This window comes from Malus sylvestris, chromosome 7 (genome assembly GCF_916048215.2).
Source record: "Malus sylvestris chromosome 7, drMalSylv7.2, whole genome shotgun sequence".
Lineage (NCBI taxonomy): Eukaryota > Viridiplantae > Streptophyta > Magnoliopsida > Rosales > Rosaceae > Malus > Malus sylvestris.
The window spans coordinates 24152773-24170171 of NC_062266.1; the positions used below are offsets into that span (position 1 = coordinate 24152773).

Below are 17399 nucleotides of genomic sequence, written 5' to 3' on the forward strand. Positions count from 1 at the left end.
TGAATTCGTTATTCATAAGATTCGAACTTAAAACCTCTCATTTCTAAGTGAAGAGGAATACCACTCGACCGCACTACTGATTGTGACAAAAGAAGTTAACACATTTGACTGATATGTTACCGTAGGATTCAAACAAATGTTGATATCCGTGGGGTTAAATATTCAAAACAGAACCATATGAAATTGAACAAGAAACAGAAAAGATGGAAATCAAACACAAGACAATACGTATCAATTTGTGGAATAAAAGAGCAAGAAAATGACCTGATTTTCTTTTTATGTTGCTTCATTTGTTTGCCAATCAACCAGAAAGAAGGGGGGATGACTGATGAGAGTAATAAATATCATGGAACAGGAAAATACAGAATTAAAATGCATATCATCCATCAATCCTACAGTAAAATTGCAATCTCAACATCCCACATCAAGAACCTAAAAGAGTATAAACAGCTACAAGTTTCATGAAAACAGCCGAGCCACCCAACGGCAGGCATTTTAGTAACGGTCAAAGGACGATGGGCGCCCTCCCCTGCTAGGGCGGTCATAAGGACCTGGCCTGCTTCTGTAATTGTCGTCTCTCGCAGGCCCTCCACTAGCATATCTGTCGCCTCCTCTTGGGCCACCGTCCCTATCATAGCCTCTATCTTTGCCATAACCATTCTGAGGGTAACGATCAGAACCACCGTACCTGTCACTTGCAAAACGATCACCAGCTGGGTACCTACAAGGAAATGTCAGAGAAAGTTGAGGTAAAATGGATTTTTTGTTTGTTATTATTCAGAGCAATCATAAGTGAGAAAGGAACAATTGGTAAAGCAGTCACTAATACCTGTCACTAACATAGCGATCACGGCTCCCATATTTGTCATCTCTGCTGTCAAAACGGTCCCTGTCTCCATAGCGCCCTCCATCATAACGATCATCCATGTAGCGACCGCGGTCTCCACCAAAACGATCCCCACGGCCACCAGCCCCAAACCTAGAATGTGATGAAAATGAACCCCCACCACCTCTTCCACCACCTCTTCCACCACCTGCCGAAGGGCAATCTCGGGCCCAATGTCCTGGTCGCCCACACTTGAAGCATTCATCTTGTCCAACAGGTCTATCCCCTCCCCCATAGTTTCTCCTGTCACCAGACGAGTAACCACCGCCTCTATAATGGTCAGAATCCTCTCCTGCTCCTCCCCCTCCCATTTTGGGTTGAGCTTTGTTCACAGAGATTATGCGATCACCAAGCTCCCGCCCATGCATCTCCCGGATTGCATCTTCCATTGCTCGCCGATCCCCAAATGTAATAAACCCAAAACCTCGGGGTCGGTTTGTATCTCTTTCCATCATGATCTATAAAAATACCACATTAGCCATTTCATATAAATGAAATTCATCTATATTAACCAAAAGTGAGACAATAATCTATAAACTACTCCCAGGAGTTCACAACCAGGAAGTAAACGCAACTTGCCTCACCCAGCCAGAGATCAATTGCTGAGAAGCTGGAAGAAGAATTAATAGGCAGGGAACACAGAATACGAACACAAAATTTGAGAATGAGATATGAATTAGCAATGTATATTTAGCACACATCCTAACTGGTAATTAAATTTAACAAATTGATAACTTACTTTCTCTTCGTTACTATGGATAACAGATTGAACCTTGTTTCAAACTGAAAAATTTCTGATAACTATAGAGGAATCACTTCTGATCTTGACTTCTCACAAAATCCAATAAACTAGATCCAGCATAAACTGCTACCTACCCACCACAAAGTCAAATGCATCTACTCTCAAACAGTTACATTCAAATTCAATTGGTCATCGGTGCTAGCAGTATCTTTGTGATATGGTTAACTTCTCACTGATCCTTAATCCCAACATGACTACCAGAAATTACGATATTACTACACACACCAGGCAAGCATCCATCTTGTATTCACAAAAAGAACGTTCTCCCAAATGTGTAATTGCAATATTTGATCTTTCCACTATTCAAAACAAGCCACATAGAACACAAAAAGATATCAAGGTGTCCTAAAAAACTGTGTTCATTTTGCAGACCATAACCAACTCGATCCATAATCACTCATTCTCATAGCGTTTCATTAAGTTCGTAAAAGAAACAAAAATTTGTCAAAGACAGCAAAGATGCTCCATCCAATTGTCAGCTCAAATAAGCAGAACTGTTGAAAACGCTGATTATCTCTTTCAACCAGAAAATTTAGACCTACTAAACTCATAAAAGATAACCCAGAGCCATGGAGATCCACGTTCTGACAACCTTTTTTGATGGAGGATGTTCTGACAACTTTTAAGTACTTGCAATTATCAGACCACTGCCCACTAAAAACTCAACATCACTGTGCCCAAAGATGAAATGCCAACGGGTAGAAAGTGAGAGAGAGAGAACAAATGTGTGCGCATGCCCATACCAAGACTCCAACTTGGAACAGATTCAGATTTTCGGATACTGAGGTGGCCAAAAGTACTACTATTACAACACCAAAGTTATCATATCTTAAATCAATACTGGAACTACAGATGAGCTAAGCAGCATCCATATCTGGTGTAGCGTTGATGTTGCTGAATTCATCTTGCCAAGCGAACCTCAATTAAACACTGTTTCTGGAATCTGAAAAGACTGCTAGTGATCCGGATGATGTCTCATGAGATCCACTGAATGGATAGCATAAATGTGCTCACAAGTGAAGTGACAAGACCAAAAGTGTGTTGGAAGCTTCATGATATATGTAAATAACTCTACCAGGTTTAGATTGTTGAGTTCAAAACGCGCTAGATAAACTTATTGCATATAATATTTGACTATGAAAATCTTTTGAAACCCCTTAAAAAAATTAATAAATTTTAATAAATAAAAAAATGGACTAGTTTGAAAAATAAGAAATTCAACTCAGAAGGCTGAAAAGAAGGCTCAGACTTCATGAGCACTCCACAATAGCAGGATGAGAGGACCTCATTGACATGCAGTTTGGATTGATTAATTCAGACTTGATTCTTTGCAGCCTCATCCAATCAAACTCAGAGTTGACATCTAGCAGACCTCCAATCATAACTAAAAGATCAATTATCAAGGATATGACATATCTGAAGAACAACTAACAAGAGAACAACAAAACTCTCTGATTTAGCAGTCTCTAAGAAAACTGCATAACCTATATGACAACAAATGACGAGTTGACAGTATATAAACTTCTGAATTCTATGAGAATCAAAACAAAAAAAAAAAAAAGAACAAAGGAACATAGATGAGGACACCCTATTCAGCTGAAAATGCTCTCAGAAAACAGACACATCCTTCACTATCGACAAGTTTGAGTCCAACCAATACGAAATATGGTCAAACCGTTGAGAGCATTAGTTCTAATAAGATAAAAACCGTTGTTGAAGCAAAAGAAAAAACATCCCTTGATCAAACAATAACCAAGTCAAACTTAGGCTGCAGAGCCACAGAATCCAAACAGAAACATACTTCCTACAAAAAAGATATCTTCTCAAAGTTGTCATATCTTGTGAGTTGATGATGAGTCGGCCCACCCTCAAAGCCTTACTTATATACCGAAGTTCCAAGACTATCACAACCACAGATCTTTTCATCAATAAATCTTGTGGATCCCAACCACAGATCTTTTCAACAGTAAATCTTTGTACAGCAGATGAGACTAAGCAAGCAGTTTACTGGGCTACCTTGAACTCAATTCCACACATCCAGATACCATCTGCCTGTTTAATACTTCCTGCCTTGATATTTCTTAATCATCAGCTATAACTAGTCCCAAAAAATCACATCAAGCTTCAGCAACTCGAAGCAATCACTCAAACAAAAATATCTCTACGAAAACCCATATACGTACAGCATCAAAAGATCATAACCGGCATTCCAAAAAGACATGAAAACAAATAAGGAGAATTAATACACAGTGAGGACAACAGAAACTATCGAAAGACAAGGATAAAATCAAAATAAACATAAGTAATCGTAGTTACACATGTAGAATTAATATCAATGCTCCTTGTACATGTACTATCAAAGATATGCTGAGGTCAGAATCACATAACTGACAATTAAATATCTCATTACATAGTTTATTTGTTTCATTTGTTTTTGCTCAAGAAGGGCACTTCATACGGAAAATAATAGGGTAAAACAAGCTCATGGAATATGTGGAAAGAGCCTGATTTGAAATCGATAATCAGGATCAATCAAACAAGTAATAAACATGCAGTATAGCCATAGAAAACCACTGTCTAAACTTCCTACCTCAAACCCAAAAGCTTCCGTGAAAGTTCAACCAATTTGTACTTCAGATATCTTGGGCAGGCAGGATATAAAGCTAATTCAAACAAAAGGCCCGAAACGACGAAAATTTTTGCAACAAAATTTTTGACTGTTTCTTCTAAAATCAACTAAATCTATGTATAGGGTCAAACTATAGCCTCAAACTGACTAAAAAATTTGGGGCTTTTTCACCTCTTAAAACCCTAAATTCAAATTTGTTTCATACCAACAAAAAAAAAAAAAAAAAAAAGTAAAACGATTAGATCTTTCCATATAATTTGCAAGCAAAGTAAAGCAGCTGAAACCCAAAAATACATGCCCTCTTTCAATTGACACAATTGGCAGACAAATAGGATTGGAAACAATTAGGGTTCATATACAATTATGATTTGACTGGATGATTAAGCATCGAAAAACAAGCAATCCAAAAAAATTGAGGGTACCTGAGCTTCAAGAACTTTGCCGAAACGTTGGAAAGCGCTCTCCATCTGACGCTCCGTGACGTCCCACGACAACCCGCCCACGAATATTCGGTACTCTTCCTTCCCTGCCATCTCTCTCTCTCTCTCTCTCTCTCTCTCTCTAGTCTACTGTGTGATGAGCCAAACCCTAACCGCTTCGTACTCTTGTATTCTATGCTGCTACTTCGATTATTCCCTTTTTACTATTTTAGGTTATTTATTAGTATGCCCCTGTACTTGGATGAAAATCTCACTTTATCCCTCTAAATTTGCAACTGAATCACTTTCACCTGGCCTCATGTTCTTTCATCTCGCCTATGTGGCATGGACACATTGGTAAGTATAGTACGAGTTTTAAAATTAAAATTAAAAATAAAAATAAAACTAGATTAATAAAACTATGGATGAATTATCAATTTAATTCCTGAATTCTCATTTAAGTGAAAATTAAGTCCCTAAACTATTTCCTTTTTTCTAGAAAAATCAATCATTGAATTATAAAAATCTGCCAATTAGATCCTTAATATTATTTTCGAAGCTACTATATTAAATTTTCCATCAATTTAAGTCACATTACTTGCATGTAATTCACATTGGATGGTAGATTAGTAGTTTTTCAATAAAGAAATAGTGTATGAAGTTAACTTTAGAGGGTAATTGATAGTTTTTCATAAGAAATAGTGTAAGTTAATTAGACGTTAGATTAGCAACCTATGTAAAATGTAAAGGGCTTATTGGTGAGAAAATGACGGTATTGCACTTTAAAATGTGTCAAGTGACTTAAGTAGATGAAAAATTGGATAAAATAACTTTGAATATTATAGTAGGGATGAAATTAGCAAATTTTAATGAATTTATGGACTTATTTTACTGAAAACAATAATTCAGAGACCTAATTTTCACTGAGGTGATAATTCAAAGACTAAATTGGCATTTCATCCTAAAACTATTACTCTTTCATAAATCTTCATCAGTTTTGAATCATTTGACAAAAATCCAAACCATACCAAACCTAGCCCAAAAACGACCAAATCAAAATTTCAACATTACTGCCATACCTCTAATATACTTATTACTTAACCAAGTTAAAACTACAAACTGACACCATCTTTGGGTGGTGTCTTATTAAAGGTAAGCTTTAAACTAGAACATGACTGAGTAGGTTTATTAATAACATTGATACGAGTTGTTTGTTCTGTAAAAATAACGAAGATGATCAAGAGCATATCTTTTTACAATGCAATTTTGCTAGGCAAGTGGGGAACTTGGCTAATGATGATTTGCTGAGATATACTCTAGCTAGTAACAATGTGGTGGATTGATTGAATACCCTCCCTCATAAGAGCAAGTCCACCGGAGTGGACTTTGCCCAACACTCAATCCAAATAGCAACCCAGCACCCTGTCCATGTCCTTCTGCCCGCGCAACAGCCTGGCACCCAGCCCATGCTAGTCTCTGGGCCAACACAAAACAGGCTGACCAAGAAGCCGGGCCATTTGCTGGCGCATGGCCATGTGGCTGATCCTGTGCTCTAGGATTTGAATATTTTTCAAATCCAATGGTCCAGATTAATTAACTACATTAAAATTAATTTAAAAATATTAAAAAATACAATTTTTTTTATAAATATAGTAAAATTTTAAAAAAGTTATTTTTTTTCTTCTGTAAATACCTAACCCTCATCTTCCACCTTACACCACATTTATTTAGTGTGTTTTTTTTAAGTTTATTTGATGAGTATGTAATTTTATTTTAGTGTGTATTTTTTTAAGTTTATTTGAAATTTTATCCGAAATTGGTTAAAACTCTTATTCGAAATAAACTTAAAAAAAAAAAAAACACACATCAAATAAATGCGTTGGGTGCCAGCGCATTTTTTTAGAGGTGGAGATGCCTTGACCTATTACTGTTCACTCTAGTATATTATTGTTTACTTGAGTGGATAAATGCGCTGGGTACTGACGCAAGATCCTTAGGGGTGGACTTGCTCTAACGATGGGAGGGTGTAAAGTACTTTTGGTAAAGCTTTAATGATCTGCTGGAAAATCTGGAATGACAGAGATGGTATAATTTTCAGAAGCATGAATCGTATTTGTAATGTAACCGAACTTACATTAGGGCAACGTCGGTTGCAAATGAGTTCTTTAAGGAAAATGTCATTTGTAGTGTTCGAGTAGGAACCATGAGTTCGAGTGACATTACTAAATGGTGTAAGCCGTCTCCTCCCTTTGTTAAAATCAATTTTTATGGGTCGGTCATTAACTCAGTTGCAGTTAGAGGTTTTGTCGTTAAGAATGAGCTGAGGAACCCTCTGATTGCAAGAGCTTTAAACTTGGGCCATAATACCATTAATGTGGCTGAGGCCTTAGCACTCCAGGAACTATTTGATGGGCCAAGAGGAAGAATTTATCTCATATTATTGGTATCAAGTATGTTAATCTTCATATTTGGGATGCCTGTATTCCAATTGAAGCTTCGAATGCTCTGTTGTTTGATGCTTCTGGAACTGGTTTAAATCCATAAAAATTAATTTCTGCACTTCTGCAAGATCTGTTTCACAAGTCATGTACATTTCAAAATTCTAGCAATTCTGCAAGATCAATTTCAAAATTTTCGCACTTTTACAAATCAGTTTCAATAACTTTTCTCACTTTTGCAAGATCAATTTCAAAATTCATGCATACAAATCAATCAAAACCTCAAAATCAAATACTTTAAAAAAAACTAAAATAAAAAACTAAAAATCTAAAATCCGAATCATTCTTAGAACAACAACAACAACAACAAAGCCTTTTCCCACTAAGTGGGGTCGGCTATATGAATCCTAGAACGCCATTGCGCTCGGTTTTGTGTCAAGTCATCTGTTAGATCCAAGTACTCTAAGTCTTTTCTTAGGGTCACTTCCAAAGTTTTCCTAGGTCTTCCTCTACCCCTTCGACCCTGAACCTCTGTCCCGTAGTCACATCTTCGAACCGGAGCGTCAGTAAGCCTTCTTTGCACATGTCCAAACCACCGTAACCGATTTTCTCTCATCTTTCCTTAAATTTCGGCTACTCCTACTTTACCTCGGATATCCTCATTCTCAATCTTATCCTTTCTCGTGTGCCCACACATCCCACGAAGCATCCTCATCTCCGCTACACCCATTTTGTGCACGTGTTGATGCTTCATCGCCCAACATTCTGTGCCATACCGCATCGCTGGCCTTATTGCCGTCCTATAAAATTTTCCCTTAAGCTTCAGTGGCCTACGGCGGTCACACAACACGCCGGATGCACTCTTCCACTTCATCCATCCAGCTTGTATTCTATGGTTGAGATCTCCATCTAATTCTCCGTTCTCTTGCAAGATAGATCCTAGGTAGCGAAAACGGTCGCTTTTTGTGATATTCGCTAGATTGCTTCGGTCATTAGTGTGGATAAGTATATAAATGGATAGAGACAGGAAAGCAAACACAAGATGTACGTGGTTCACTCAGATTGGCTACGTCTACGGAATATAGGAGTTCTCATTAATTGTGAAGGTTTTACACAAGTACATAGGTTCAAGCTCTCCTTTAGTGATTACAAGTGAATGATTTAGTACAAATGACATTAGGAAATATTGTGGGAGAATGATCTCGTAATCACGAAACTTCTAAGTACCAAAGTGTGGTATCATCTTCACTTGCCTTATCTGTCTCATAGGTAGATATGGCATCTTCTCTGGAAGTACTCTTCATCCATCCAGGGGTGTTATCTTTAACTGGTGGAGATGCACAAGGTAATGTATCAATTTCACTTGAAGCTTACTTGTAGTTTCAGGCTTGGTCAAGCGCGATACAAACCATGTAGTAAGAGTCCCCCAAGTCGCCGAGCTAGGGGATCTGCTGAAAGGAGGTGACAGACAAGGTAAGCAATCAGAGCTCCAAGCAATCAGTCCCAGATCAGAAGTTTGATTTCGAGTTCCGGCTGATTGTTCTCATTCTCCCTATCTTGCAGGCAGCATGAAGGATAAAGAGAAGAAAAATGAGAAGAGAAGATATGAGATACTTTTGCTTTTGAAGAAGTAACTTTCCACAGGCTTATTCTTGAACTGGGCTGGAGGGTTTTCTGGTTTCCTCCATAGTATAAGGTCGGCCGACTGAAGAATTTGAGGGTCAAAACAAGTCCCTCAAATCTAGAGTACGTTCGACCCTGCTGATATGGGATACTTTTGCTTTTGACAAAGTAGTGGATGTATCGGCACGTGTGCTGTTACGCTTGTCTCCACATGCTTCCTTGTATCATTCTCACTTGCCCTATATGTTCCTCAGGCAGATGCGGTATCTTCCCTGGAAGCATAAGATGTTGAAGATGAGTACTCGAGAGCAATGCCAGGTAAGTAAGCAGGTAAGGGGTTCCAAGCAGTCAGTTCCTGACTGGAAGCTTGATTTCAAGTGCTGACTGATTGCTCTCTTTCTCATTGTCTTGCAGGTAAGAACAATGCCAAAGGAAAAGACAGGGAAAAAGCATGATATGGGATACTCTTGCTTTTAACCCTGATGATATGAGATATTCTTGCTCTGGTATAGCTTGTTTGCAGAGGTATTATCGGGGGGAAAGAAAGCTGAATATTTCGAAAGGCTTCGTTGGGAGTGCCCTATCAGATATGAGAAAGTGTTGAGCATTTTTGCAGGTTTGCGTGTCCGTTAGGGATGGAGGTCGATATATATAGGAGTCTCCCTAACAACAAGTAGTAATGCTATTCCTTTACCCTGCTTAGTCATAGCACGGTAGTGGGAGCTGCTAGCTTCATATATTTTAACTCTATCAGAGCACTTTGAAAAAGTGGTATGTGGTATCTGGAAAGCTGATGTTGCGTGTGAAGATTACAGACAAGCTTTATCCAAGGAGATCTGACTCTCGAAGTTGAGAAAGTGGTGCCTCTTCGGTTTTCGAACAAGCGATCCTGTCGGGGATCTGGTTCTCGAGGTTCGGAGAACAATGCCTCTTCGATTTTTGAGAAAGCAATCCTGCTGGGGGTCTGACTCTTGAGATTCGGAGAGCGGTGTCTCTTCGATTTTTGAGAAAGTAATCATGTTGGGAATCTGGCTTTAGAGATTCGGAGGGCAGTGCCTCTTCGATTTTGGAGCAAGCAATCTTGTTGGGAGTGTTTTCTCGAATGTGAGTTGCTAGTCTACCTTGCCACGGAGCACAGAGGTTGACACACAGGGACTTTCCAATTATCCAGCAGTGGTACTGTTCCTTTACCCTTGTGGGTAATAATATGGTAGCTAGACCTTCAAAATTTATGTGTCTAAACTTTGTTAGTGCTGTTTCTTTGCTATTCTTTTACCCTTCTTGGTCAGAGCGATGTAGTGGGAGCTGCAAGCTTCACGTGTCTCAACTTTGTCAGAGAACTTTGGCAAAGTTATCTGTGGTACCCATGAGCTAACGTTGTGTGTGGAAAGTGGGTGATTGAACAGTAAGATTCATGTGCTTTCTACTTCACCAGAAATCTTCGACAGAATGCCTGTAATTTCCGCAAAGCTGAGTGTGCGTGTGACAGGTGCTGACCAGGCTGAAAAAGTAGGCGCCTCTTCGATTTCTGAGATCGGCCATCATGGTCTCTGAGCAACCCAGCTTTTGAGAAAGCAAGCGCCTCTTCGATTTCTGAGATCGGCCTTCGTGGTCTTTGAGCAGCCCAACTTTTGAGAAAGCAAACGCCTCTTCGATTTCTGAGATCGACCCTCGTGGTCTCTGAGCAGCCCAGCTTTTGAGAAAGCAAACACCTCTTCGATTTCTGAAGCTCTGTCGAGTGCAGATTTTTATAGAGGCTGGCATTAAGTTCCAAAGCACACTTGAATCTTCACCAGTAGAAGCTCCATTCTTGCACTTCTAAGATCTTGATTTGTCCGACCTCTTCTCTCTTCAACACCTTTGAAAATGTCTGGCCCCTCCGACCGTCATTTTGACTTGAACCTTGTTGAAGAGGCAGCCACGCCTTCTCCAGACAACATATGACGCCCATCCTTCGTCTCCCCTACTGGTCCTCTTACCGTTGGGGATTTCGTAATGAAGAATGATATGACCGCTGCAGTAGTGGCCAGGAACCTTCTCACTCCCAAAGATAACAGACTACTTTCCAAACGGTTTGATGAGTTGGCTGTTAAGGATTCTCTGGCTCTCAATGTGCAGTGTGCAGGTTCTGTGTCTAATATGGCCCAACGCCTATTTGCTCGGACCCGCCAAGTTGAATCATTGGCGGCTGAAGTGATGAGTCTCAAACAGGAGATTAGAGGGCTCAAGCATGAGAATAAACAGTTGCACTGGCTCGCACATGACTATGCTACAAACATGAAGAGGAAGCTTGACTAGATGAAGGAATCTGATGGTCAGGTTTTACTTGATCATCAGAGGTTTGTGGGTTTGTTCCAAAGGCATTTATTGCCTTCATCTTCTGGGGCTGTACCGCGTAATGAAGCTCCAAATGATCAACCTCTGATGCCTCCTCCTTCTAGGGTTCTGTCCAGTACTGAGACTCCGAATGATCCCCCTCCGGTGCCTTCTCTTTCTGGGGCTCTACCGACTACTGAGACTTCTCCTAAGTAACCTTTGTGAAGGCTCCCTCTTGTTTGTTTATTTTGACTCATGTATATGTACATATTTGTAACTTATCGGGGATATCAATAAATAAGCTTTGCTTCATTTCAATTTCATTCTGGATTCATTTTCATAAGGATTCGACGTAATCATGGAGTGCCGGCTGTCGACTACCTGACGCCCTCCCCCTCCTCCTTTATCCGGGCTTGGGACCGGCAATGTAAGATAAACTTACACAGGCGGAGTTCGAATCGTTCTTAGAATAGAAGAAAAAAAAAACACTCATAAATCTAGAGAACAATATGAAAAAGGAGGAGAGGACGAAGAGAGAAGTATGAAGAAGAAATAGGAGAGGGAAGGACGACGACGAAGGAAGAGGAGAGAGACAGAGAAAATTTGTATTTCACTTGTAACTTGAGACCTGATTTACTGCACTAGTAAACAGAAAACAAAAGAAAACAGATCTGATCGGAATACACTATTTCGTTGAAGAAGAAACAACTGCAAGGAGCTTGTTACATTATTCGGCATAATTACATTAAATGAAATACATAATTTATGCGACTATACATGAAATGAAATGAAATGGCCTATCAACCAGTGATTGAAATATGTTACAGTTTGAGGCTGCAATCTGCATCCATTTTTAGTCAGATAAAAATGGCAGCCTAGTTACACTGGTTCCTCCACCTCCGCCGGTTAGCGATTTGGAGTTAATCACCTCCAGAAAACTTGAACTGGATTTAACACGTTTTGGAGCTTTCTTTTTGTTTAATCTCATGGGAAGAATCTGCAACCTCGGATTCATCTCGGTGCCTGAATTTTCAGCCGCCAACTGATAACTTTCCACTAGCTCAAGCTGTCGGGCGATTATTTCAGAGCGTCTTGGGAGAAGCTCTACTGGCTCTCCACCAGGAATCACAATGTACTCAATCGCTAGTCGAACCTCCTATCACAAACAAAAGGAGAAACTTCGTATTAAGCAGATGATGTAGGTAAGGATTGTGTTGTAGAATGAACTGAAACAGTTTACAGACTGAAAAGGGAAAAATTGGGAACGGAAATGTACCTCCAATGCATCAATCTCTTCCAAAGATGGTTTTCTTTTCGGGGCATCATCTTCAATTTCAAAGTCTAAAGAACTATTGACTATCTGCTTTGGCAAAGAGCCAACAGATTCCATTTCAAGAATCATCCGAACTGCCTTGACCATTTGTGCCATGGTATTTGACTGGAAAGAAAAATATCTGAATGAGCCATGGCGTGTGTACTATACAAGAATATATAGACATACAAATACAAATAGTGAATTTTCAAAAAACGAAAGAAAATGAGACTACCTTCATGACAAATACAGGCAACTCATGGAACTTTGCAACACTGCGGATCCATGGGTTCTGTTTCATTTCAGAACTGGATGCTATTATTGCATCAGCTGTTCCGATATCTTCAGTCATTTCTATTTCATCTTCAAGCCCCATTACCTTTGCTACTTGTAGCAGATCAGCTTCAAGAATCTACAATACATCAATATAATAGAAATGAAGTTTTTTTTATTTTTTATTTTTTTATATCAACCTCATAAAAACTATCTACCATTCAACAGCAACTTGGCAAAATTAATGAAGTTATTCTTCTCAACTCAACCACATAGTCAACACATACGATAATGTATGACCTTTGCTGTCACTTCAAATGAGCGCGGGCTTGAAATTTCCAATAGAAATGCATGGTGAAGCATATACAAACCTAAGTAATATACCTTGTATGTATATACACAAACTGGCAAACTCCTCTTCTTCACAGATTTTTTACTGCTGAATTTTTTCGACTGTTTAGGAGAATGGTTTAGATCTTCATCATCATACTCTATACCAGAGGAATCAATGTCTTTCTTAAGAGTAAAATCAGACACTTCTAGATAATTCTTTTCAGGTAGTGAGATAGACTTGCAAGAGCTATTAGCATCCGCATCAACACGACGGATTTCAAACAGAGGAGATTTTCCTACAACCAAGAAAGATTTCAAATTAAAATAATAGTTGCCCAAACAATTCAGTTGTAAGGTAAATAAAGTGGTTAAGACACTGGGATGCTCCAAAGAAAAAAGTGCAAAATACCAGCCAGTATAGCATCAACAGTTGCATCTAATCTGTGATGCACACGAAGTTCTGTTTTAGATATAATCTCCACAGCACATGTAAATGTAGGAGGCCCCTTTCTTTCAAGAATTGTCTTCTGCACCTTCCTTCTTCTTGCTTCTTCATCACCAAGGGTCACACTCTGCATTCAGATAAAAACTGCTTTTGGTCAATAAATCTGCGAAAGCCTTATTAGTATGGTCTCTCAACACAACATCTACAGTGTTATTGTTAATGATCCGTCATATATGACTCCAACAATCAGAACCAATAGATTTGTGTACAACTATTAAATGATAGAGTTGACGAGTAGCATGGCTTTGCACCTCTATGCCGCCAACAAGGATCTGTAGAGAAGGGTTCTTCATTATGTTGTCTATCGTCATTCCATGTGCAGTTCCAACTAGTTGGACTCCTCTTTGAGCAATCGTACTGGCAGCCAATGCTTCAAGTTCTGTTCCAATTTCATCTATTATGATGGTTTCAGGCATATGATTTTCCACTGCTTCAATCATAACCTGCACAAAAGTTCGAAAGAGGGTAAAACGATGATTTGGGTGAAAGGAAAAAAGACACAAACTTCCTACTTGCGAACTAAAGTAACAGTTGGAGATAAAAAGCAATAGAATTTTGTCAACACTCACATTATGTTGCATATTCACATTAGGAACTTGCATCCTCCTTGCACGACCTATTCCAGCGTGAGGAACATCTCCATCTCCACCAATCTCATTAGATGTATCCACAATCACAACACGCTTCATATGATCATCTGCCAGCATTCTTGCAATTTCTCTGCACGGACAAATTCATATCAGGTTTAAGTGTGATGCCAAGTCGGAGAAAATGAATCCAAATGTCCATTTCCTTAAACCTGATCAAGGTTGTCTTTCCGACTCCAGGAGGACCAATGACCAAGATAGAACCTCCGCCCTCAATCAAGTCGCGTATGATCTCAGCACTACCTGAGACTGCTCGTCCCACCCGGCAAGTGAGGCCGATGATTTGCATTTTACGGTTTCGAATGGCACTTATCCGGTGTAGTGAATTGTTAATACCCGAACGGTTGTCATCTGAAAACTCACTAACCTATAAAAAAGAAAGTAGCTTTATATAAGAAACACAAATAAATACTTACATCTTCCTCAACAAATATACCAACTACATAATATTTAAAAATTTAATGATGTTGATCAATCAATTTGAAATACAAAGTTAATAGCTTTTTACCAATCATTAGCATGACCAATCACACGCAGGTCCAAAATTAACAGTTTGATCAAGCATTAAACAAATAATTAAACCAGAAAGACAGCCACTAAACACCAAATTGAAGATTTTCCAAATAAAATTATTTCATGCAAATATGACTTTAAGTCTCAGTCTGCATAAAAATGCTCCAAACCTTCGATACAGCGTGCCGTAGATCTTCATGATTCACCGGCTGTTCGGAGATCACCCAATCACCGGAAGGAAACCTCGCAATCGGACTCCTCCCCAAATCCATCACAACCTCAACGAGCTCGCCAATCTCCTGGTGCCTGTACAGCTCACTCCTCATCCTCGAAGGCAACAATTCAAGTAACATTCCCAGCTCCGAACCCGCCTCCGGCTGCGACGTGGAAGCCGGATTCGAATTCGGAGACTTCAAAACCAACCCATTTCCGGAAAAGAACCGATCGGACGGCCTCCGAATCTCTGGGGACGGAATCCATGGGGTGGAGGATTTGGACGAAGCAACCGGCTTACGCCCACCACGTGTTCGACGAAACGTCGAAGAGACTGCGGAGATGAATTTGGAGTTCTGGAGGTAGCAGAGGGTCGAGATTGGGATCTGGTTTGCCGATTGCCATGAGCTCTGCAGATCAACCAGCACGAATTGTGAACTCAAAGCTCTCATTTTTTTTATTTACAAGAGGCTCCGATTTTTTTATTTTTTTATTTTTTATGGTTGTAGTTTTTGAAGAGTGGAGTTCGTGATCTTGCTTTCCGGTGTGTGTCCGGATTGGAGAAGATTCAGAGGTATCTCCTCCGCGATTGGAGTTTTGGAGGGAAAGCGGGACCGGCAAAGAGCAACCCAACAAACTTTTAACGACCGTTGAAAGCTAGAAGTTCAGTCACGTGGGGCTGCGTCACCAGCCACACATATTTTTCAAAGCTTTCACTTTTGGAACTCTGTAGCAAAAATCATTATCCCCTTTCTTGCACTCCAAAAATTGAGCTTATTTATATCGGAAGTATCATTAGCACTTCAGAATGGTCACTTTAACGTCTTTAAATGAAAGCGAAAAGTAATCGGTGACTATTCTGAAATGCTAATAACAATGTCCTTCTACATTTTTGTTATATTATGATTATAGTTTCAGGTCTGGCTTCTACTTTTGAAACTATTTTAATTTTATCAATTGTTCGACAAAATTAGCAAATGATTGACCAATGTGTTTAAATTAAACGTTTTTGTTTTCAGAGGCTCTCACAATCTCTCCCTCACAAATGCTCTCAGAGAAATACAATCAATGTGGACGTAGCCCAAACCTTGGGGTGAACCACGATACATCTTTTGTTATTTACATTACTTGCAGATTCACGGTTGGATTTACGTTGTTCCAAGACCTCCGGTTTTGTGCATCAACATTTGGCGCCTTCTGTGGGAATCGATACGAAAAGTTGTGTCGATTCTCTTTCATTTTTTCACCTCCGCCGTGAATCTGCAGAAACCCAAAAACCAACAACCCAACACCCACACTCAGAGACACACCCGTTCGATCTACAGAGAGGAAGAAACAAAACATGGGTTCTCCTGCAGTGTTTGTGCAGCTCTCAGTCCTCCTACCGAGCTGTTTCACAGTCTTCGGTAATATAATTACCACTTTACCCGCCATTCCTCCACACCACAGTGTTCACTATTCCCACCCAGTTGCGAACCTTGGACTGGACAGAGGTTGTCATCACTTAGCAAAACACCAACAAGAAAGGGATGGGTTGAAGCTTTTGCTGGATGCTCCAATTTGATCCAAATCCTCGATCTTTAGCCAAATCTAAACCCATTGAGCCATAAAGCCTTAATCGTTCACTGTCGATAAACTTGCTGACGAGTTTTGGTCATAACCTAGAAGAGCAAAAACCAATGTAGGACCAGGAGAGAGAAGAAAAATAATGTGTGGGTCACCACCAACACCTCCTCATGTGCCTCTATCACCACTGCTGACCTCGAGAGAATCGAAGTCCTCGGCCAGGGAAACGGTAACACCGTCTACAAGGTCTACCAGTTCTTTCGCGAGATGGGAATCCTCCTCCACTCAAACCTCCGACTGGGCTCAGGAGGAATGAGTAAGAAAAGATGGTGTCATCCACCTTCAGCGGCTTCCGAATCGAACCATATCGACGAGCTTTCAACCGCTGCAACAACCATAAAATTCGATCGCCCGGTACCATTACTCCGTGGGCCGGTTCGGGCAGGGCCACTCGATGATCCGCAGTCCATTCCTACGTCCTGGTGTTTCACAACCCAAAAGCTTGGGCAAACGCGTACGGAGCCTGCGAAATCCAAGATCGTTTGGCAGTGCGAGACCGGTGCCATGATCGTGTGCGCCATTAGCACATCGGAAAAGTATTCCTGATTGTTTTCATAGCTCGAGGAACTGAGTTTTGCAGGTTTTGGTGACGACCCAGAGCAACCTTGGTGACGACCCAGAGCAACCTTTGTGAATTGAGAACTGAGTTTTGCAGATTTTGCAAGTTTCAAAGCTCTGGGAACTGAGAAGTCGCCCAGGTACCACCAGAACTGCAAAGTCCCTGTGGTTTACTATCTCTCTCGAAATCGGCAGCTTGAACACCCTCATTTCATGGAGGTTCCTGTAACCTCTCCCCAAGGGCTCTACCTCAGAGATGTGATTAATAGACTTATCAGTGACTTCGATCCTTACCAGACTGCGGCC

General features: G+C 40.1%; 2 protein-coding genes across 4 annotated transcripts in view; both read right to left on the reverse strand.

Annotated features, from left to right (window-relative positions):
• Nucleotides 1-322: 322 nt before the first annotated feature.
• The window catches only part of LOC126628771 (glycine-rich RNA-binding protein RZ1C-like), a 38721-nt gene continuing 21644 nt past the window's right edge, over nucleotides 323-17399 (reverse strand). Inside the window, exons 1-4 of one of the 3 annotated variants that reach the window (XM_050298603.1) lie at nucleotides 4740-4880; nucleotides 1626-3849; nucleotides 830-1344; nucleotides 323-721 (exon numbers count right to left, since the gene is read on the reverse strand). In XM_050298603.1, the coding sequence (XP_050154560.1) occupies nucleotides 496-721; nucleotides 830-1341 (738 nt within the window). In that variant the 5' untranslated portion in view covers nucleotides 1342-1344; nucleotides 1626-3849; nucleotides 4740-4880 and the 3' untranslated portion in view covers nucleotides 323-495. Of the gene's footprint in view, nucleotides 722-829; nucleotides 1345-1625; nucleotides 3850-4739; nucleotides 4948-17399 lie in introns of those variants that run through there. The other 2 variants (XM_050298602.1, XM_050298604.1) reach the window with 2 other exon arrangements.
• On the reverse strand, nucleotides 11786-15615 carry LOC126628770 (protein SEEDLING PLASTID DEVELOPMENT 1-like). Its single transcript, XM_050298601.1, has 9 exons — nucleotides 14867-15615; nucleotides 14336-14550; nucleotides 14106-14256; nucleotides 13788-13979; nucleotides 13441-13603; nucleotides 13083-13327; nucleotides 12661-12837; nucleotides 12390-12551; nucleotides 11786-12269 (listed from the first exon to the last, which is right to left on the reverse strand). The coding sequence occupies exons 1-9, from the start codon at nucleotides 15359-15361 to the stop codon at nucleotides 11967-11969; spliced, it is 2103 nt and encodes a 700-aa protein (XP_050154558.1). The 5' UTR covers nucleotides 15362-15615; the 3' UTR covers nucleotides 11786-11966.